This window comes from Watersipora subatra, chromosome 1, assembly GCF_963576615.1.
Source record: "Watersipora subatra chromosome 1, tzWatSuba1.1, whole genome shotgun sequence".
NCBI classification, from domain to species: Eukaryota; Metazoa; Bryozoa; class Gymnolaemata; order Cheilostomatida; family Watersiporidae; genus Watersipora; species Watersipora subatra.
In genome coordinates, this window is record NC_088708.1 from 68,821,150 (window position 1) to 68,845,117 (window position 23,968).

At 37.7% G+C, this 23,968-nt stretch overlaps 1 protein-coding gene across 1 annotated transcript; it reads left to right on the forward strand.

Annotated features, from left to right (window-relative positions):
- The first annotated feature begins 18,019 nt into the window (after positions 1–18,019).
- Positions 18,020–20,405, forward strand: LOC137390803 (uncharacterized). The gene is made up of 6 exons (XM_068077121.1): positions 18,020–18,055; positions 18,394–18,582; positions 18,707–18,901; positions 18,988–19,490; positions 20,111–20,189; positions 20,283–20,405. Exons 1-6 carry the CDS (start codon positions 18,020–18,022, stop codon positions 20,403–20,405), a joined length of 1,125 nt encoding a protein of 374 aa, XP_067933222.1.
- Positions 20,406–23,968: the final 3,563 nt, after the last annotated feature.

Genomic DNA, 23,968 nt, shown 5'->3' on the forward strand with positions numbered 1-23,968 from the left:
CCTATACATATATGTGCATAGATAGGAATAATTTGCAACATCCCTTGTCGAAATTAGATTCCTTTTTGGTTATCCATTGGTTTTTGTTAATGTAAAACTTTCTGACACGTCTGAATTCAGTAGCAAGAAAACCTCAATGACCGAAGACATGACCAGTTGCAAAGAGCAAATTAATGTTGGGTACCAGCCCTGTCACCAACATTGACCTTTTTGGAAGTGAACCCCACCCCCTACCTCAACTTGTTATTTCCAGGTCAGGTGTTCTAAACCACTAGACCAGGGTCACTTTCATAACCTGTATGCTATAATCCAGACTTGCAAAGTTTGGTGAAAGGGAAAGGGTTGGTTGGGTTGTGCAGTAGTAAAAAATACTGTGACAAAGCCATTACTTGTCATTTCTGGTCCTCATAAGACAGCTTGAAAGATAGTTTCATCTGGTGGCTATGATAAACTGCCATGCGAAGGTAGCTAATAAGGTATTGCTGACCATGGGTATTGCTGACCATAATTGTCACATGAAACTATCAGTCAATACAAACTAACTTACGATTATCCTGATAATTTTATATTTAAACACAATTATAGTTAGGTTTAGTAGTTTATCACAAGGAGGATACCTTTTGAGCGTTCCTTTGTTTTATTGTTTATTGTGTCATAGATTACTTCTTTCCTGTTGTTCACACCACTCTCAGTATTGCAGTCTGAACACATATTGTTTTTTGATTCACACACACAGTGTAGTAGGTCATTTTGAGAAAAGCTCATTTTGACATGCGTTTCAATTTGTCATAGACCATACCCAAATAACCCAGAGTGCCTCCCTTGTCTTAAAACACTCTATTGCCCATATACTGAGACATAGTCATAATTATTAACAGTTATTCATTGGATGAATAAATGACACGATAGAAGTCATGACGGTCATAAAGGTCATAAAATTGCGACCTTCACTTAGAGACATTGGAGTGTATGGTAGTGAAGAAACTCTGCAGCAGGTTAGCCCAAGTTTGTCAGTTACTTGAAGCAGTATTCTATTGTCATTTTAGTCTTGACGGTTAAAATGGTTATTACGATTAGGATAAGCGAGAAAGATAATAAAATAATCAACTAAGCAACTAGTGAAGACTTGAAGCAACCAAATAGATCCAGTTCGCTATAACATTCCTCCATACAATTGAATATCTCAATCAAAGTAACACTTAAGGGGTGGTCACACAATGACCAAACCGACTTAGGTTTGGTTCGGTTCCGCTCAGCTCACATGTCACACGGCAGCTGAAATCACTTCATTTCCTGTCTATGTTTGAAATTGATACAATTGATGTCATTGATGAAGATATAGATACTATTCTTGCATTTACTTGCTTGCTAGTTTACACCTACATTTTTTCGGAGAGGATTGAAAAGGGGTGGTCACATGATGGCCGAAATGAACTAAACGACGCAAAATGCCATCGGTGTCAGTTGTAAACTGTTTGGCCGAAGATATTTCTGGCCGAAACGAACTATTTCGGTCCTGCTCGTAATTTTGTGGCCGAATCCCTGCTTTTATGGGCTGGTTAAAATTCTAGCGAGTACGCTGCACATTTTCCTTACATGCGCGAGTTAAATTAAAAAAGTGTCAATCATCAACCTGACACCGACTTCATTCCTAGTCATGTTCATAGAATGTACTCAATACTCTCTCTCTGTCTGATGCCTATCTCTTTGTCTGAGAAAAATGTAGGCGTAAACTAGCAAGTAAGTAAATGCAAAAATAATGTCTATATCTTCATCAATGACATCCGTTGAATCAATTTCAGACATAGACACGAAGTGAAGTGATTTCGGCTGCCGTGTGACATGTGAGCTGAGCGAACCAAACCAAAACAACCTGCAAACCGAACCAAATGTATGTCGGTTCGGCCATTGTGTGACCACCCCTAAATGGTTCGTTTCAGCCAGAAATATTTTTGGCCGAACAGTTTATAACTGACATCGTCTTGCGTCGTTTAGTTCGTTTCGGCCATCGTGTTACCACCCCTTTATTTTACTTTCTTGCTGGTTGCAATTTTTGATAAACCAGTAAACTAACACAAACTGTGTTGTCTGACCACATTTTGTGTAACGCTTTTTGGTACAAATTTTGCTATTTAATTTGTTATGGACAAATAAACTTAAAACGCTGATCTCCAAATATTTTGACTTGCAACGGATGACCAATTCTGCATTAAAGTGACTGCATGACCATTTGAAAATGTTGAAACATTTATATATTTTTAACAGATTAGACCAGACTTCTCTTGCAGACCAAAATAGTTTTGAAGGGTTTGAACAAGCTGCTGTCAGCATGCCATGACTCAAGTTGATATCTATATGCTTTTTATTGCTGCAGTTAGCAAACTCTGTCACTCATTAGTTGAAAAAGGAGCGCCAGAAGTAATGAACAGAAGCAAATTCAATACAAACTTTAATATAATCATTCAAGATAAGAGAATATTAAAGCAATAATCCGCTTTTGATGCAAATCAAAATAAATATACAAATCCTAAAAGTTTTTAGCAAAGGCAAAAGGCTAATAGTTGTTTTAGGTGATCATAAAAGATACTGACAGTGTCACGCTACGGGCTTACAATTAGACAATCATTTAAAATTCTCAAACCATGTCGACTTTATTATCTTGTAAGTCTAGACTAGAACTCATGCTCTAATTCAGCCCAAAAAGATACAAGTAAAATAAAAAAAACACATAACTCTTTCACAAGAATTGTATATTGTACATTTTCTCGCATGCTGCTGTCAGGTGGTACCCTTTTGTATTGTCAACTAATGTAGCATGACCTGTTATAGACAGTTAGACACTGTCTAACTGTTCATGACTATCATGACTGTCGCAAATATCTAAAAACACATTTAACTTCCTAGCATAATATCCATAATGCTGAGAAGTTAAATGTGTTTTTAGATATTTGCTGTTTAAAATACTCAAATCGTATCTCCAATTTGTTTGACAATCCATTACATTGCTATTTTCCCAGAAGAACTACTACACTTTATACAAGACACCAACATCTCGCCAATGTACATCATAAAAAATGATAAAGTTATACAGTTATAAAGTTATACCAAAAGAGCTTTTTTTCGGCACACACAGCTTACTTTACCATTTTTTGTTTTTGGATTTTTGTCTCGCTGTCTAATTTACTTTAAACAGCGTTGACCGGTGTAAATAAAGTTAATATTTATCAGAAGGTAGAAGAGAAATGGAAAGGAAAATACCATGGTTAACATTGTTCAAAAAGTCAAATAAGCATGAAGGTGCTACTTAGAGTGTTCAGTAGATTGTCATCAAGCAGATTGGCAGACACTTTTCAGTGGGAATCTATGGCTTCTTGGACTTTTTTTCTGGCCTTTTCTTTCCACTACAAAAAATTGTGATCACCAACAGTTATTTGATTTATTACACTAACTTCATAAAAATGATTATCTAATAGTATATAATATTACCACAACCAGTGAGACCGTGAAGCTATAGTCCAAGTAAGTTACATAAAGAAATTTACATTTATCAAATGAGACTGATGAGTTGTCTTTCATATGTTAAGTAGAATATATTTATCTAATAGGAACTGATGAGTTGTCTGTCATATGTTAAGTAGAATATATTTATCTAATAGGAACTGATGAGCTGTCTTTCATATGTTAAATAGAATATATTTATCTACATAATAAGGACTGATGAGTTGTCTTTCATATGTTAAGTAGAATATATTTATCTAATAGGAACTGATGAGTTGTCTGTCATATGTTAAGTAGAATATATTTATCTAATAGGGACTGATGAGCTGTCTTTCATATGTTAAATAGAATATATTTATCTACATAATAAGGACTGATGAGTTGTCTTTCATATGTTATATAGAATATATTTATCTAATAGGGACTGATGAGCTGTCTTTCATATGTTAAGTAGAATATATTTATCTAATTGGGACTGATGAGTTGTCTTTCATATGTTAAGTAGAATATATTTATCTAATTGGGACTGATGAGCTGTCTTTTATATGTTAAATAGAATATATTTATCTACATAATAGGGAATGATGAGTAGTCTTCCATATGTTAAGTAGAATATATTTATCTACATAATAGGGACTGATGAGTTGTCTGTCATATGTTAAGTAGAATATATTTATCTACATAATAGGGAATGATGAGTTGTCTGTCATATGTTTAAGTAGAATATATTTATCTACATAATAGGGACTGATGAGTTGTCTTTCATATGTTAAGTAGAATATATTTATCTAATTGGGACTGATGAGTTGTCTTTCATATGTTATGTAGAATATATTTATCTAATAGGGACTGATGAGCTGTCTTTCATATGTTAAGTAGAATATATTTATCTAATTGGGACTGATGAGTTGTCTTTCATATGTTATGTAGAATATATTTATCTAATAGGGACTGATGAGCTGTCTTTCATATGTTAAGTAGAATATATTTATCTAATTGGGACTGATGAGTTGTCTTTCATATGTTAAGTAAAATATATTTATCTAATAGGGACTGATGAGTTGTCTTTCATATGTTAAGTAGAATATATTTATCTAATAGGGACTGATGAGCTGTCTGTCATATGTTAAGTAGAATATATTTATCTAATTGGAACTGATAAGCTGTCCTTCATATGTTAACTAGAATACATATATTTAAATTTATATTAGTTGTTCATGTCTGTGTACATACATGTACACAATAAGGTGCACACTTGCACTTTTGCATCAACTCTCAGACACATGTAAGCAAACCTTCACGCACTCACCTAAATACATTTTTACATTGCAGACTCGTGCTTGCCCACTCACCCTAACATACTCACAAACATCTTAACACACCTGCACTCATGCACAAATGTGGACCAAAACACACAGACCCACACCACACACACATACACACTCATTCACTCGCACACTCGCAAGCACACACACACACGCACGCACGCACACACACACACATGCACACACCCACATACACACACGCACGCGCACGCACACGCGCACACACGCACACACCCACATACACACACTCTTACACACGCACGCACACACACTCTTACACACGCACGCACGCACACACACTCTTACACACACATGACTCACATGTTTATATACAAGCCCGCGCATATGAACACAGACAAACTGGCATGTACGCACACACCGGCACAGACACATACACACACAAAAATAGACACACAGCTGAACAGCCAAACACATACACACAGGCGTGTACACACATACACACATGCACACAAATGCACAAATACACACGCACACACGCATGCTCACACGCACACATGCACGCACACATGCGCGCACACACACGTGTGTGCGCACATGTTTGAACATTTGCATACACACATACATGTGTATGCATACTCGTACACATTTGCTTGCACACGTGCATGTAGGCGCACACATGTACTTGCACACATGTATGCACATCCATGTACACAAGTGTAAGTGTACACATACTTGTATGTGTACACGTGTACACCTACATATGCACATCTGCGCACACATATTCTCAACTATGTACAAGCATGTACATTTACCCACAAGTACACCTACATTCTCACACGTTTGCACACGGCTGCATAAGAACTCACCTGGCACGCACGTATGCAGACACACTTGCATACACACGTATGCACACACATGCATGCACACACACTTGCACACACGTATGTACACACACATACACGTATGCCTAGTGTACTTACCTACACGCCCATATTTATTCGCCCGTGGCTCTCTGGCATTTGTCAAAAATGGTGCTTCGAGCTTTAGGTAATAATAACACATCACATGAGAATCAAACTCAGATTTTCAGCTATGAAGCCAGACGCACTACTAACTGTGCCACTCCACCACTTTACTGCCATGGAATAATTGTGCAGAATGACCGGACTGCCTTGGTACTAGTATATGTATGTAAACAGATATATACTATATATAATGCCAATATATACCAATAATGCCACATATCTATATAAATTTTATATATACATGTATATAGATATAACGTATTTTATTAAATTAGTAGAAAATTAGATAGAGTACTTATCTTGGTTAGCTACTGGCAGTGTTATGCTTGCGAAGTCATCAGGCTGTAGTTCTTAATGTGATCTGTTGAGAACTATATACAGTGGAACCTCGGTTCTCAAACATAATCCGTTCCAGAAGGCTGTTCAAGAACCGAGTTGTTCGAGATCCGAAACAATCATTTCCATTAGAATTAATTCACGTTAATTTTAATTCGTTCCAAGTCGAGAAAACAACTTCGGTAAAGTATTTTTTTTAACATTTTACACCATAAACTGTACTGTATACTGCACACTATAAATAAAAACGAGTAGATATAGATCGGGTTGAATTTTAATAAAAAATTTTCTATTTATGATAATAAAAAAGACAAAAGGTAAACACTTTGTATGTTTTGCTCTTCGAAAACATCGAAAACATTAAACGTTAAGATACAATACCAAAAATTGCAAAAATCGATAATGAAACAGCAAAATTGCAACAGATCGGTTGCATCAAAAATTGTATGAAAAAGAAAATATAAACATCAACGGCACATTTACTTAATATCTTTGAAGGAGAATCCTCAGGAGTTTCACTCTCTTCTATTCATCCCCAAAGACTCGACAAAAAAAATCATGTTTTAGGGACGTTCTTTGGTGGTCAGACACTCTAGAGTGTTTTCATAAAAAAGGGTATGTTTTTTTAGCTTTGTGCAGTGGATAGGAGCCAAACCTGTCTCATTGATTTTCACACAGTGAAAAGGGTTGTTCACGAGCTGTGGTGTACTGCTTAGGGGCTGCTGAAGTCAATTTTGGGGGCCATATACTGCCCTGAGCATTGTTAACCCTTTTTCTAGGGAACCGACCAAAATGTCATTCATCGGTTGCGTGGAGAAACAACTTTTCTGTCACTTTCGGTAGACGTTTATAAAGCTGTCGCCAAGTAACAATAAACAAAGGATATAAACACTAGTAAATTTTAAATATTATCAACAAGATATTAGTTGATGAATTACAGTATGAAATGATTATCTGAGAGTCGTTGCATTGTGCTAAAAGCTAAAGAAATCGTGACTCCTTTAAAAATAGCCAACATACAGCTTGACACTCAAAATGGTAAAATAAAAATTTATTTGATCCTGCGATCGTTAATGATTTTTGTCTGATCAGTATGAAAATAATTTATATGATGGAAGTGATGTAAACTCTGTAGACCTTGAATATACAGAGATAAATGATGGTTATGGTAGCTCAAACGATGACGATGCTACTGGTGTTGGCTACGTGAAAGGAATGCTTCCAAGCATTTCATACATAAACAACTGTACATAGTAGTAGCTGTCTAACAAGCAGTAGCCAAGATATGATATTACTGCCCTATGATAGTAGTTTTCATTTCAAAAATATAATTTAAAAATTTGTAACATAATGCTGCTGGTCACTTAAATTTCCTCTTGAGTTTGAACTTACTCATCACTGTTAATGAATTGGATGTGCAGTTGAACTTGGAAGTGTGGATCTCATACCAACACTTTGACATGTATATTGCTATCAATGTACATTTACATATACATGTAACATGTACATTGCTATGAAAGTAGTGAAATGGCATCTAAGTATTGCCAAGGGGATAAAATTCCTGTACTCAGCAGTGTCAAGAGGGTAAAATCCCTGCTCTAAGTAAGAGCAGCAATTGAGCCAAAAAGGGGACAAGTAGTCTGTAGATAGAAAACCAATTTTCTATCAAAACAATTTTTGATAGAAAACCGAACTGATCGAGAACCGAAGCGTTCCAGAACCAAGGTTCCACTGTATATATGCACAATTACATTTATAATTATATATAAGCCTTTGATTAAACATGACATTACCGCGCGTTTGGATTGGATGCTGTAACCTCTTCCAAGCAGCCAGAAGGATACAACATGCTCACAATTGTTGACGAGCGGTTTGTACATTCCTTTCAATAGGTCTTTTCCACAACACTTTCTAGCTTTCTGAATCACTTCTGAGCGCTTTTCATCGGTTTGTGGGTACTCTTTAGGTTTGTTTACCACAAGTAAAATTCCTTTTAAAATAAGACACATTGAATTAAATATAGCAAACTTGGTTTTCCTATAACTTGAGCTGGTTAAAAGCAAACATAGAGTAAAAAGCAATTTTTAAATTGTAATTGGGAGAAGCTCTGGCCAATTTTTGCAAACCTCTATATTTTGAAAGTTTTAACCAGTTTCAAGTCTTTTATATTACTTTCAACAAAGTAACTCACAATATAATTTCTAGAAGCAATTTTGATCAAATCGTCCATTTTTGCTTGCGCTGAATTGACAACCCTTTAGACCATTATGTAATGCAGATAGAAGCTTTCGAAGACCTTCAATGAGGCAAAAGTTAATACCTACTAAAGACAATACCATCAATGATGTGGTTTGTTTTGAAACGTCGAGTTTGGATTTATCCTTTGGCTTCTATGCCTGGTTACCACCAACTATAAATGGGTATTTATTACTGACAGCCACTCAGAGGTTACACATTTCTTAGCCTCGTACAGCTAGCAAATATTATGTTATGAAAAACTGTCAAGTCAATGAGATTTGCCTCTCAAGATCAGAGGTGCCCAACAGTATCTGACGTGGTAAACATCGTATCTATATGACATCTTCTATATAAATGTTCATGCGTTATATGATAAAATCATAAAGTTTAACCCATTATAACTACCGGTATATATCAAAGGGTTGATTATAAGTACCAATTTTTCTAGTCAGCCTTTTATTACAGTTTTTTTTATAGCTTTTATTTAAAGAAATATTATTACAAGCTTTGCAGAAGCATGTTGGTTTGTACGACGCTATGTATTACATACAATACCGTCAATTGACTTTATATGTCATTAACTATATCTTTCTTTCTTTGAAGAACTAGATTTTTGAAAACAAGTGCTAAGACAGTCGTTAAATTTCAAACTTTATGACAAAAATCTGCAAGAGCTAAACTTCGGTGTACGCCCAAATGCTCAGATTATTACTCTAGCATACGTAATGGAAATGCTTTGCTTCATTCCAAATCTACTAATTTAAAATCTTACCTTCATTGATGTTGTATTGCAATGAATTCTTTTCAGGCACATCCACTTTGCTTCCATCTTTTTCGATAGCCTCTTCTTCAACAATACTCCAGTCTCCAGACAGACCTCTCTTCTTAAGCACAACTCTCTTCTCCCAAATCTTGGCATATTTCTTTCTTGAGTTTGGTGAAGTATATTCAAATATAGAGAACTTTGTGTAGTCTTCCTGCAGCGACAAAGGGTATGTTCACAGATTCAGGACTTGGGTAAAACATTTAAAATGATGAACACATGTTTTGCTGTATTATACTGTCACACACTGTATCCACTGCTTAGAGACTGCCATAATTTTTTTTCGTCGGCAGAATAAAATGTATCGATAATCATTTCAGACGCTTAAAATTACTATCAGAGACAGATTTAGTTAGCTAGACGTCAAGTTTCACAAAGGATTTTCACAGTATCATTAATTAAGGAGAGCATAACTCCTATTCTTGCACTCTGCTCAGTGCTAGTTTGGGCTCAGTACAAATGGCATTTCTTTGCTACCATTTTACTGGAGCTATCAAAAACTACCATAGCAATCATTATCTGCACCGGTACATGAGATAGCGAACAGCTGGCAGCCAGAATGCATAAGACAGCTTGAACTGTCAGACTTGAACTGTCAGATATGAACTATTGGCGGTGTGCCAGGTTCAAGACTCACCAGACTGAGTTCATCTAAGCAGATTCACAAAGCTGGAGAGTAGCCAATAAATTCAACTTGTTTGTAAAAGCCCAATTTTAAGAACCAGGGTGTATTCACAAGGTCTATAAAACACTAGTGTGAGGGATGAAATAGGTTTGCTGATGACTACATTTATTAAAAATAAAATTGTGAAAATACCAAAAATACTGCATCAAAAATCAGCGCAGAGCATTATACTGAGTTGCAAGAGGACCTTAATAGCTTGTGAAGGTCTTAGAAGACACACTATGTGAAGTGATACACGAGCCCCTGCCAAGTATCATGTTTTCTTAACATGCCTAGCATTTGACTACGTGTGATACAATTTTTTAGGGTAAACAGGTTTTAGCAGGACAGCTATGGTAATCTTTCAATAGTTATTTTCTCTTAAAATATTAAATGAGAGTTGTACCTAAACCTTTCAATCTTTGAGAAAAGTACGAAAACGAAAATTGAAAATTTTATGAAAAATTTCACTTTTTCATATTTTGTGACATGACAAAACCTAATTTAGATGTGCCTCATTTAGACTGCCTTTGCACAAAGGTTCACTGAAATTTGTTTGATTATGTAATTTTATAGTTGCATGAGTGATTCTCTTTGTACTCTTTGTAGCATGCCAGTGTGGGTTTTGTTGCATGATCGAGGTTGTACTGCCTAGCCTACATTGACATCTGAGGTCACGGCAGTTGCAATTGTTCATGGCAGTTGCTAGAAGTTGATGAATCCAGTAAATGAATCCAGGGGATAAGTAATAAAGCCAGTATGTTTATGTACACATAATGAAGACCACAATGGAAAAACCATTGATGTCACACTTTTGCAGTTTTGAGAAAATCAATTTTTAAGTTTTGAGACTGTATCATGCAATGAAAATACAGTTTATGACAAATATATGTAAGTTTATTGACAAATATATAGTTTAGTTTAGTGCTAAAAAAATAACATTTTTAACTCTGGATATTGGTTTTTTGTAATTCAGTGGCCAAAAAGGAGCATGCATGTTGGCATCACCTATTTTTCAATATGAATGCACTACAAACATTTTGCTCTGTGAAAGTTTTGCTCTGTGTGTAGGTTTGTTCATGTGTAGGTCTATTATAGAAGAGTAGAAGAGGAGAGTTGTATACTATATGTATAATGTATTGAACTGTAATCTAGAAGTGTAATACTGAACTGCCATAACCAAGAGTCTTGCTTATATAGTAGAAAAGAATATCATTCTAGAATATGCTAGAATAATAGAATCTGCGGCTTGGAAGTATAGGTTGTACCTCGACTTGTCGTAATAGGCACTGAGGGTGTAGCCGTAGTCTGGGCGATGTTCTCAATAGATGTCTCTGCCAAAGGTGATGGTTGTGATGGTAACGGAGTCGGTTGGGTAATACTGAGGTTGAGTGTTTTAGAGCTCACTGATGATTCTCTTGTTATCGGTGAACAGGGTCTTAGGTGTTCTCGGGTCCTGATGCAAGGTGTACCATTGATTTTTATAGAGTATGTTCTCGGCTTGGAAATGGTATCAGGCTGGTATAACATTTTACCAGGTTCCCAGGGTTTACCACTTTCTTCAGGGTATTCCAGATGTAAACGGCCTCATTGGTTTGTAGAGGTTGTTGGTCTGGACCAGAATGTCTGTTGTAGAATTTTCCTTGATGGAGTTGTCTTTTCGAGTTAGCATCTTGATGTCCAGTGTTACTACAATGGTTTGATGAGAGGTTGCCTTTTATGTTTGGTAGTAAGGTCCTCGGCTTTCGTCCAAATAGTAACTCATATGGTGATGCCGTATGATCGTTTAAGGGTGTAGTCCTGTACGACCATAATGCTAGTTTGATCGATGTTTTGTCATCTAGGGCTTTCTTTCATAGTAACTTGATGTTTCCGACGAATCTCTCTGCAACACTGTTAGCTTAGTGATGGTATGGAGATTTGAAGATCAATTCTATACCACTGGCTTTGCATTGGCTCCAAAATGCTTCACTGGTGTGTTGGAATCTGAAATCTGCCTTTATCACTGAAGGTAGTCCAAATTCAGCCAATATGCTGGTGAATTGGTCTCATATGGTCTGAGCTGTGATATTTGTCAAAGTATGTACTACTGGATATTTTGAGTAGTAGCCTATGACGATTAGATGTTTCTGACCATTGAATTCAAAGATATCTGTGCCCAGCTTATCCCATGGTCTGGTTGGTAGTTCAGGTTGCAGTAGTGGTAGTTCCTGCTGTGCCGGTTGGTGTTTGTTGCACTGTTCGCATGCTTGCATCATTTCAGGTATATCTCTAGTCATGCCTGGCCAGAATACTGATTCTCTAGCTTTGAGTAGGCACTTCGTCTCACCTTGATGTCCTTGGTGAATCTGTTGGAGTAGATGTTGACGTAGTGATGTTGGAATAACCATTCGATTGCCTTTCAGGATTAGACCGTCTTCGAGCACAAAATCACATCTGAAGTTCCAGTAGTCCTATAGTTCTTCAGGGCAGTGTGCTCTTACTTGCGACCATCCTTCGTAGGCTTGTCCTTTTAGTTTCCTCAGGGTGGTATTACTTGCTGTTTAGGAGTTGAGTCGAGGTAGATCAATCATTTCTGATGAGTGTGATAGGAAATGTATATCCTTGTCGTGCTGTGTAGTTCTATCTGTCTTCTTGAAACACACACGTGACAAAACATCAGCCACAGGAATTGTCTTCCCTGGTTTATATTTGACTTCAAGGTCAAACTTCAGGCATCTGATCAGCATATGTTGCAGTCGTGCTAGAGCTTCTGCGATTCCTTTCGTGAATATCTGCTCAAGTGGTGAATGGTTGGTCTCGACAGCTACTTTTCTTTTAAGGAGGTAGCATTCAAAATTCTCAAGCCCGTACATGACAGCTAGGTATTCGCGCTCTATGTTTGAATATCTAGATTCTGTGTCTGTCAATGACCTGGAAGCCATTGCAACCATCTTCTCATGACCTGTAGGGTCAATCTGGTGTAGCCATGCTCTAAGTCCAATTTTGCTCACATTGCATTGTAGGATAGTTGTGACATTTGGATCTGGATCGTAGTAAGAGATCAGTTGTGCAGTACACAGTTCGCGTTTGATTCTCTCCAGAGCTTTCTGTTGATGTGGCTCCCAACTGAGGTGGACATTCTTCTTTACCAAGCTTTGTTGTGGTGGTGTAAGTTCAGCCAACTTGGTTGAGAATCTGTTGAGATATGTAACTAGACCTAGAATAGTCTGCAGTTCTTTCCCATCAGATGGCGGTTTCAGGTTCTTTATTGTCTGCAGCTTGTTGGCGGAAGGTCTTATACCTGAGCTCATTACTATGTGACCAAAAAAATTGATCTATTCTTGTTTGAACTGTAGTTTATCTGAGTTTAGTCCGATGCTGTTTTCTCTTGTTACTCGTAGCATGATGAGTAAAGCTTCATCGCGTCCTTGTAGAGTTGCTCCACTGATGATAATGTCGTCTGCAATTCCGATGGCATTTGTCATTCCGTTGAATATGTTGTCTAGTCGTCGTTGGAATACATCTTGGCTGATGATGATCCTGAATAGTAATCGCTTAAATCGATATCTCCCAAACGGTGTGTTGAAGGTGCAGAGTTAGCTAGACTTGTCATCAAGCTCCACGTGCCAGTATCCCTTTTTGGTATCAACTACGGAGAAGTATTTTTTTCCATGTAGCAATGGTAGCACTTCGTCTATGGTTTTACTGTAGTAGTGTTCTCGTTAGATGCTCTTGTTTAGATCTTTAGGGTCTAAACAATGTCGGCCCTTGTTTTTTCTATCTGGTGTTTGTTTAATGTTGCACACTATTGAATTAACTCAGTCAGTCGGTTCTGAAACCTTTGTAATGATGTCGTCTGTGATCATCTTGTCCAGGTCTGCTTTAGATAATGGCAGAATATGTATAGGCCCGGTGCATGGTGGGTGTATCACTGGTTTTAGGTTATCGACCAGTTCTATGTGGTATTTGTCTCCAGGTAGACGTTCTATCTTGTCAAAGCAGTCATCAAATTTTTTCAACACCATCTCTCTAGCTAGGGTTCCGCGTTTTGGAGCTTTTGCTATTGTAGATTGTTCTGGAGAATCCTTTGCAACAGATAGATTGTTGACGTTGACCGATATCATTCCTAGTTCTTGAGCTTGTCTGCAGCCAATCATAGATGGGCATCAGCGTGCTTTGACTATGTTAAATTCTACATCGGTGCTTTGATCTTGAAGTGTGACATTGTTGTGTGCTATAGCAACATTGTGTATAATGTTTCCGTCATATCCTCGTAGTTTCTTGTGACATGGTTTGAGCTCAGGTAATTTTGGGAGTAGTTGAATATCATCAGTTGTGATTACACAAGTGTCTGCTCCTGTATCAACTTTTAGGTTCATAGTGTAAGATTTGTCTATGATTACCTTTGCGTAGATTCTATCTGCGTAGTCTTGGTCTTTCTGAATGTTGTCGATGCTTGTAATTAATTCCAGGAATGTGTTGTTGGTGTATTGAGCTTAGGGTTCATCATCAGGTGTGTATTCATCCTGATAATCTGAGTTGTCTACAATCTGGTGAATTTTGTTGCTCTTCTTCATGCAAACTCTCATGAAGTGACCTGTCTTGTGGCAAAATCCGCATTGAGCTGATCTAGCTGAACAGTCATCCATTTTATTGTGTTTTCCTCCGCATCTCATACAGCCTTTGAATTTGTTGTACTGTTTCTGTGGGTAGGTTGGAGTTATACCCCTACGTGTAGTTTTCTGTCTAACCTGTTGATTGTGGTTCTGAAAAGTTCTAGTGCTTGCTTTTTTCTTGCTACGCACTGCACAGATGGTAGAGTTGTCTTCTCCCGTTGAACTGATAGCCTGCATGTGTGCCTTGACGTTTTCCTCAACCTTAGCTAAGTCGTATACTGGCTTTAGGGTTAGACCATTCTCCTATCCAATAGCATCTTGACGTATCTTGTCTGAGTTCAGTCCAAAGATGAAAGTGTCTCTGAGTGTATCATCCTTTGTATTTTCAAGATATCCGCCATCATCAATGAGTAGACGTGCTTTTGTAATAAACTCCTCTAAAGTCATACCTTCTCGTTTGAGTGAACATAGCTGGAAATGTGCCAGTATTTTGTTGCTTTGAGGTTTAGTGTACTCCTCAAGTTTATTTAATACTGGTACTAGTCTGTCTTTGTCTCCTGCATTAGTCCAGTCAGCAGCGTTGTATATTTCCAGCCCTTTATCACCAATCCAAAGTAGAGGCATCTTTACCTTTTTGGTCTTTTCTGTATCGTCGAGAGGTCCATCGAAGATTAGGTTGCATTTCTGTTTGAAGAGTTTGAACCATTTATGTAAATCTCCAGGAGTAGACCAATCCATCACAGGTGCCTTATGCTTATCAACCATGATGCTGTAGTAAAACAACTGGCTAAAGAGTAATTCCCTTTCTGTAGCTGGAAATAATATTCTAAGAATAGTGACCTGCTAGTAGAAATAGATAATCAGTAGAGAATCAGGTATCTCACTCCTGAAACCATGTGGAAGTTTTGCTCTGCGTCCACGTATGTGTGTATGTGTAAGTCTACTATAGAAGAGTGGAAGAGGAGAGCCGTATGCTGTATGTATAATGTATTGAACTGTAATGTAGAAGTGTAATATTGAACTGAACTGCCATAACCAAGAGCCTTGCTTATATAGTAGAAAAGAATATCATTCTAGAACATGCCAGAATAATAGAAAAGATGACTTGCGCAATTCTCGTCATGCACACAAGTGTATAACAGTATAACATATAAACAAGACTAGTAAATGATGCAATAATGTAAGCATGAGTAATAGTCTAGCCTGTTCTGAATTATACTATGCTATGACATGCTCAATAAAAAATTATATTTTTCCACTATAATTATATTTAACTACAACATAAGTACAGTAACACAACCAGTAATTAATAACAGTTTGAAGTTTCTCTACAACGTCTAAATTTCAGCATTACCTGCTGTCTCAACATCAATGGTTGTAAGATTGTCAAAAAATGGTGGATTCTCTAATTTTCAAAATCGTTTAAGGACCTGCAAATCTTGGTATTTTGTTTTGCTGATTGGCAATGAATGTAATGCAAGTTGACAGAGTTCAATGTGGAAGCTTAAATGGTTTTTCAATAGCATTCTTGATGTAACTGCCATTCCATGATTCTCTATAAAACACCATGAGCTTGCTTTCCATATTCGCAACTTTCACTTGACGTATAGGCCTAGTTTTCATTAGGCAATTTGTCTGGTACATCTGTTTGAGATATTCTGTGTTATTGAAAAACTTTGAGCTGTCAAGATGAATTACATTAAAGAGTTTAGAATGTTTGCGAGCATTTTGAAACAACTATATCCAATCAGACGGTAGATCCACATCTGATTTGCAGTTTCCTGCATTCATGTTTCAATCACATTTCATGAAAAAATGTCCACGCATTGGAAGGCTTATTGTGATCCTGTTAAATCTTTTTTTTTCTCTCCTGCACCAGCCAATGAAAATAGTGAATGAGTGTGTAATTGTTGTTCTGTCCAGCACATCTATCACAGAACAAATCTAACTCCACTACTTCGGGACCTATGTGACTTTTAACGGTGTGACTTAGAATACCTATCATGTGCGTAGTAGGATTAAGTATGTTGTTAAATATGTCATTTATAATAGTTCTGACTCAAATTCAATCATCTGTTAAAGTAATAATGATATGTTTTCGTCATTAGTTAGTCTTGCCTAAGGTATGTTATGGTATGTTATTATAAAGCAATTATGCTGTGGTTTTTGTAGCTGTTGTTGCTGTTGATGAGTTATGCTAGTAAAATTGTGTTGCTGGAGTCAGTGAGCTACGTATGCTTGAACAATAAAGGAGAATATCACAACAGAGCTGAAGTTGAGAAACATTTAGTAAGATTAGTAGACCAAGATACGGAACTTACAAGCTATTTCGGCCTAATAATGGCATCAGTAAAACTGTCAAATATAATCACTGAGTATGAGGACAGCTCTAGTGGAGAATTCAGCGAGCGGTTGGATAAGCTAGAAACTAGTTGGAAAATTACAAAAGATTACGGATCTTGAAACATTTTTGCCTTTGTTGTTGCTGGACCAGCCTTCGCAGTGTATAAACAACTGCCGGACAGTGAAAAAGAGGATTATGATAAGCTTAATTCTGCATTGCTGATGGCTTTTGGAGTGAACTGTTGCGCAGTTTATGAGCAACTGCAGAAAAGAGTGCTGTAAGAGGGTGGACCAGTTGATGTTTATCTGGCTGACATCAGAAGGTGAGTGGTGTTAGTGGCGCAAAATGATGTGGAACCAGACATGAAATGTGCTTTCATGGCAGGGCTGCCAATAAATATTACCATTCAGCTAAAATCCATGCCATCAGTAAAAAAAGTTAGGCTTGAGTGAACTTGTAGCTCGAGGAAGAATGATGCTGAGCACCAAAGCATCTGAGATGGCATGTGCAGCAGGTGCAATGACGAAACACAAATGAGGTTGTTTTGTTGGTTTTGTTTTGTTTTGTGGTGGCTCAAATCATTTTACTCATGACTGTCCTGGTAATGCTACCTCTAAGCAACAGATAAGAAAGCTCTGGGTATGTTACACATGTGTTGAGCCAGGCCATCTAGCAAAGCACTGTGCAGTTGGCAAGGAGACCGCACAACAGGGAAATGGTCAGGGGGAGCGTCAGCACCGGATGTTTCTCCACAACATCAGTAATCAGTCAGGTGCTGCCATTTATCACCATCAAAATACAAGATTGCATGATAATAACTGTAGTGGACACTGGATGTCAACAATCTGTGTTTATAAGTTGGCTTTGTCTAGAGTTGGGCTTGCTAAGAGGTGGACCATAAAAGGTAGTAAAAATGCTGAATGGTGAAAGTACAAGATGCTGTGGTGAAGCATTAGTACATTTGTTGGTGAATAATACAAACGTAACAACTAGATGCCTGGTAGCTCCACAGCTTGTGTGTGATGCCCAGATGATTATTAGAGTAGAAATTATAACCATGCTGGGAGGAGTATATGTTGGAAGTAATAATGCTGTGCGGTTTGGAGGACAGCACTGTGCAGCAGGTACAGTAACGGACAATGATCCAGAGCAATTGAAGATTGATGAAAGTCACTTCACAGCTGTGTTTGATGGTGTAAGGTAGACGATGGAGTGGAAATGGGAAGATGGTGAATCTACACTGGTAAGTCAGTGCGGTGAATAAAGAGATTGTAAAGAAATCTTTGATAATGAAGTAAGTCAATAGATAAGCGATGAATGACTTGGAAAGTTTAATCCTCATGTTCATGGCAAAGCAGATGGTGTTATACCGCTAATGGCTGCATGGCAGCCAAACAAGCTAAAAAGGTCAGACCGGGTAATGGATTATTGACAGCTCAACACTTTTATAAAGAGTAACCCTGGAATTGATGTGGCAGTGTTCCAAGAAAAATTACGGGCAAGGCGTAAACAGACAATCGGGCTTCAATTTTGGACTTGAGGAAAGCATACCTACAAATACATGCGTCAAAACAATTGCAGAGATTTCAACTTGTGAAGTTCAAAGGACAAACATATGTTATGAAAAGAATTGGTTTTGGCTTGAGTGTTGCCCTTAAAGTTCTTGCCCAAGACAGCTGCATATCAGAGGGAACTGATCACTATATAGATGGCATTTGGGTAGACGAAAGTGTCGTTACAGCTGAAGAAGTCAGATGGCTTCTTGTCAAAGTATGGTTTGGGGACAAAGGAGCCTGTGCTGTTCACCAACTCCTGTGTGCTAGGCCTAAGAGTAATCAAAGACCCAGATAACTAGTACAAATGGTACAGAAATAGTGTAGTTCCCATATTACAGGAGATTCCAACAAAACATGAGTTATTCTCCATGTCTGGTAAGTTGATTGGTCATTACCCAGTGGCAGGGTGGCTGAGACCTGCCGGCAGTTACTTGAAGCGACAAACTAATGAGATAGGATGGGATGAAGAGATTCCAGTTCCTGTCAGAGCACTTGCCAAAGAAGTCATGAACAGAATCTTGCAGCATGATCCAGTCACTGGGCGTTGGAGAGGGGCAACGTCTCAGAAGGTGTTGTGTGGTGCGATGCAAGCAGTTTGGCAATTGGTTGCTGTTTGAAGGTAGATGGAAGTATAGTAGAAGATGCGACATGGCTCAGGAAAGTTGATGGGTCGCATATCAATGTCACTGAGTTAGGAGCAGTGATAAAAGGGCTGAATATTGCTCTGCACTGGGGGATTGCTAAATTGAAAATTGTAATTGATTCTGCTAGTGTACATGACTGGGTGCGATCAATATTAGTGAATAGTAAAAGACCTAAGGTCAGTGGCCTGAGTGAGATGGTGATCAAAAGAAGACTCAGGAGCATTTCCCAATTAGTAATGAAGTATCACATCAAAATGACTATCCAGTTGGTGCCTTCAACATCTAACAAGGCAGATGAGCTAACCAGGGTGCCACAGAAAAGGCTAAACAGCGCGTACCTAGCTGTAGTGACATTAGATGATAAAACCAGAGAAGTAACAACGCTTCATGGTAAGCATCATCTGGGAGTCGAGAAGACCCTGTATTTGGCCCAGAGGGTGGGTGGACAAAATATGAATGAGAAGGTCGTGAAGCAGTGGTACCCTACATGATGAAATTATTTGCAGAGTTATATTTTGCAAAAATTGTCTTTTCAAGCATATTCGCGGACCAAATTATTCGTGGATGAACACATTTGCAAATAAACTAATCCGTGAAAACAGCTAGCAATAGAGTAAAACTTTCACGTGCATACACCCCGTTTTTAGGTTTCTGTTTAGCTAAGAATTTTATGTCGATCATGCTAAGCTATAAATTTTTGGCAGCATCCAGAGGTTTTCATGAATGTTCATCGATTTGGAGGCCTTTGGTGAACTAACAACTTGTGGTAAGTTATGAGTTTTTTCAACGTAAAGAACTGCAGGAGATTTTTTTTTGATGAAGATGCATGCCATGCCGAATTCCAAATAACTTGCGACAAACTTGAAAAATTTTGTAAAGAAGTGTGGTGCATTGGCAATGGGCTTAACTCAAAGCCCCGGCAAAGATTTAAAAAAAGTTTGGAACTCAGCTATGTTTACTAACTTTGTCTAGCAGCTAGTTTTTAATTTGAGGTAGTAGTTATTCTCTCTTGTGTTAAAAATAAAACTAATTATTCGCGGATTTGACTGTATGTGAACTCGCGAATTATTAAATCCATCAAATATTTTCATCTTGTAGGGTAGATTTTTGCAATCAGTGTCGGCGAGTGGACCCCATCTCAGTTAAATGGAATCACGGACGGCTGTCGGTTGACAAGGTATGGCAGAGGCTGGCAATGGACATTGCGTATGTTAATAAAAAACCCTTCCTGACCCTGATTGACTGCGGACCAAGCCGCTTTGCTGTGTAGAGAAGACTGCCAAATGAAACTGCTGCCGCAGTAGCCAAGGAGTTGAATAGAATATTCTTAGAACGAGGAGCTCCAGACGAGGTGCTATGTGACAATGGGCCATGCTTCAGAAGCTTGAGATGACTCAGTTTGTCAAAGAGTGGGAAATAATACAGGTGTTCTGTTGTGCATACAAACATTTCAGGGAACGGCATAATAGAGCGCAACCACCGTACAATTAAAAGAATGGTTGCCCGAACTGGCGGTTGAGTGGAAGACATGGTCTATTGGTACAATAACTCATCCAACACTGACAACAGCAGCTAATGTGTATCAGTATGAGGCCAGGTTATAAGGAGCGCCCAAGGCTATTGGGTTACCAGGAGAATTGTGAGATACAAAAGCCAATCCTTAACAGGCGGGTGATGTGGTTTATGTGAAACCGAGAAACATGTGAGCTGATGCGATATGGAAACAAGCTAAAGTGACAAGAGTGGTAGCAGATCATGTAGTTGAAGTGGATGGTACAAATAGACACGTGGCCGATGTTAGACCAGCTATAGCTGGCTCGCAAATATCATGGAGTTGTGACTGCCTGGTGACCAATGGAACTGTAGAATATTGCGTAAATGATAGTGATGACCAATTTAGTGATTTTGATGTTGGTGAGCCCAGCAATGATACTGACAATAGTGAAAGCAATGGTGACAGTGATTTACGTGAGAACGATACTTTACCCCTAGGGAGAGACAGAAGGTTACCTCCATACTTGAATGGTTTTGTTCGTTACTGACGTTGCAGGTACATTTATATGATCTAGAGATTAGGGGAGAATGTGAATTGGAATACCTATCATATGCGTAGTAAGATTAGATCTGTCATTAGATATGTCATTTATAATAGTTTTAGCGCTGACTCACATTCAATCATCTGTTAAAGTAATCATGATATGTTTTCGTCATTAGTTAGTCATGTCTAAGGTATGTTATGGTATGCTATTATAAAGCAATTATGCTGTGGTTTTCGTAACTGTTTTTGCTGTTGATGAGTTATGCTAGTAAAATTGTGTTGTTGGAGTCGGTGAGCTACGTATGCTTATACAATGAAGGAGAGTATCACAACAGAGCTGAAGTTGAGAGGCATTCAGTAAGATTAGTAGACCAAGATACGAAACTTACAAACGAGGCCTTCTTCACTTTACACACAGTTATTAGCAAAGATAAATAAGCGTCTTGTTGATTCTTTGTAGTGTAAATTTGATTGAAATTAGTAAACAATTTCTGCCTGTCAGCTACACACACAATTTCAAAGCATTCATACCGTTTGCATAAGCAATTCTCTCCTGTTGTGTGACTAGAAACCTTTTGCTTTTTAATTGTTTCTTGTGCACTACTATCTTTTCTTTGTTACGCATTGATCGTTTCTGCTAGTTAAGCAACATTAAACAATACAAGACCACATTAACGAGCAAAACGTTGTTTGATTGGTTGTTGGACTTGTTAGATCGTTTTTATATTATGACTTGGACATCTCTTGTTTATTCATCTTCCCTTCTATGTGGTCTTTTATGTGGTCTAATCTTCCCTTCTATATCTTCCACTTCTATATCTTCCCTTCTCAAAGTATGTGTCTTTTATGTCAAATGTCTGCATTCCGGCTGTAGCTATTAAAATCTTAGAATAAAGAATCCGTCCCGAAGAAGATTTGATCTTGGACCCTACCATTCACCAAACCGACACTTTAACCAGTAGGCCACAGAGATTTATTTGTTTGCTTGCCAATATAAGTCGCTATAGAATAGCACATACCCAACAGCTTTGTATACCACGCAGGGTTATCGCGTAAGTAAGTGATTGTCATTAGTTTGCGTACTAAATTTTTTTATTGGCAATCTGCCAGGCTAATAGCAAGTGGCAGGCAACTCTCACTACTTTTCATCGTTTATAAACTGATTTTAATACCCGGGCGACGCCGGATAGCACAGCTAGTTTGAGCATAAAAGTTAAATAGAAATTTCCATTGGACAACCCTGGTTTTTCCAATTTTTTAATTCACCATACAATTCTGCAGTGCCAAAACTACAGCAGGTAGCAATAACTCCAAAAAACCTAAAATGTGACAACACTAGTTTTTCCATTGTGGTCTTCATATGTTTATATGTTTATACATGTTTATATGTTAAATAGGGATAAACAATGAAGAAGCAAAAACAATAAATGGCAAAGAACTACTACAATTAGTCTGAAATTAAGGAATGGTGTGAATCACGAAAAATAGAATTTTATCTTTGTTACAAGAAGTCAAACTGGCAACCACACCAAAAGGAATAGAAAAAGGAACAACAACTTTGTTAATAAATTTCATAAATAAATTAAATTTTGCAAATCTTTGATCATATTTTGAAACCAATTAAAGCTCTCTAAATAGTCAATCATGTCATCTGAATCTCTTACTAAATGAATAAATAAGAATCTGAGATGACGGCTAACGAAGATTGCACTTTGATGTAATTGAAATTAAGTTTCAGAAAACTGTTTAAAAGGTTATTTTAAATTAATCTCAATTGAATCCAAATATATCGCATCACAAAAAATAATTTTAGAAAGCTTTAAAAATTTGGTTAAAGTTATCTCTAAAACCTTCCCTAAGAGGTGAGTAGTCTACATGCCAATTAGCAAGCACTTCTATGTTTAGAAGTCTGAACGTGTGTGTTTGCAATTGTGTTCATGCAAATGGACGTGTGTGTGCGTGCGTGTGCATGCGTGCGTGCGTGTGTGTTGTACGGTATGTGTGTATGTGGTGTGCTGTTTATCTGTGGATGTGTGTGGTATGTGGTGTAGTATACGAGTGTGTGTCATGCGTGTGTCATGCATGTGTAGTTTTGTTAACTTTTTTTACTACCTACTGCATGAGCTCTTTTTCGGAAAAAAAGTAGAAGTGAGCTGATACTTTAAAAGGGGGCTGACTCTGTGAAAATAGTCTGACTTTTAAAGCTACAATTGACCCTTCAGAACAAAGATGACCCTTTTGAAATAGTTTGACCTTTGAAAACCGATACAGCACTTTAAAGTTTAGCTGTAGGGTAGGTATTGGTGGGCTAACATGTATATAACAGGTAAATGATTTTTCTGAAAACAGGCTGACACTTTAGAGATGTCTGATCTTTTAAAAGAAGGTGATCCTTCAGTGGTGAATTGACTCTATAAAGACAAAATGACCTTATAAAGGTCGTGGGCTGTTCCATGAGAAACCGACTGGCCTTTAAAAATAGAGTGACTCTTCACTTAGGCATGGGTTGGCCTTTCACAAGTTGGCTAGCTTGTTATAGTGTAGTTCATCAGAAGATGACTTCTGATTAACCACACTTCTTCATTGAATTGAATTTCTGCTGAGTGATTGCCAGCTTTTAATGAGTATCTTTTTGTCCTTTAGGTTGCGCTTTACTGTGTCTTTGAACCTCAATCGTGGCCTGCCAATACCACGAACCCCTCCACTGTGTTGTGAATATAGAATCTGTTAGGGTAGTCTGGTGTCTTCTATTCTGTGTACATAGCTAGCCTATCTTAGATTCCTTCGGATGAGAATTTCATACATGTTAGGTGGGTTGGCTTGAGCTAGAATATCTTCAATTGGAGATGAATTCGCACTATTTCACATTTAAAAACTGGCATAAATGTCTCATCATACAGGTGTTAAATTTGTGAGCA

Excerpts from the sequence above, each read along its gene's own strand:
- LOC137390803 (XM_068077121.1), top strand. The coding sequence starts at position 18,020 with ATGGAGTGGAAATGGGAAGATGGTGAATCTACACTG. Across the intron at positions 18,902-18,987 it reads GAATCTTGCAGCATGATCCA|GTAGATGGAAGTATAGTAGA; the intron begins GTCACTGGGCGT and ends TGCTGTTTGAAG. Across the intron at positions 19,491-20,110 it reads GAGAAGGTCGTGAAGCAGTG|GGTAGATTTTTGCAATCAGT; the intron begins GTACCCTACATG and ends TTCATCTTGTAG.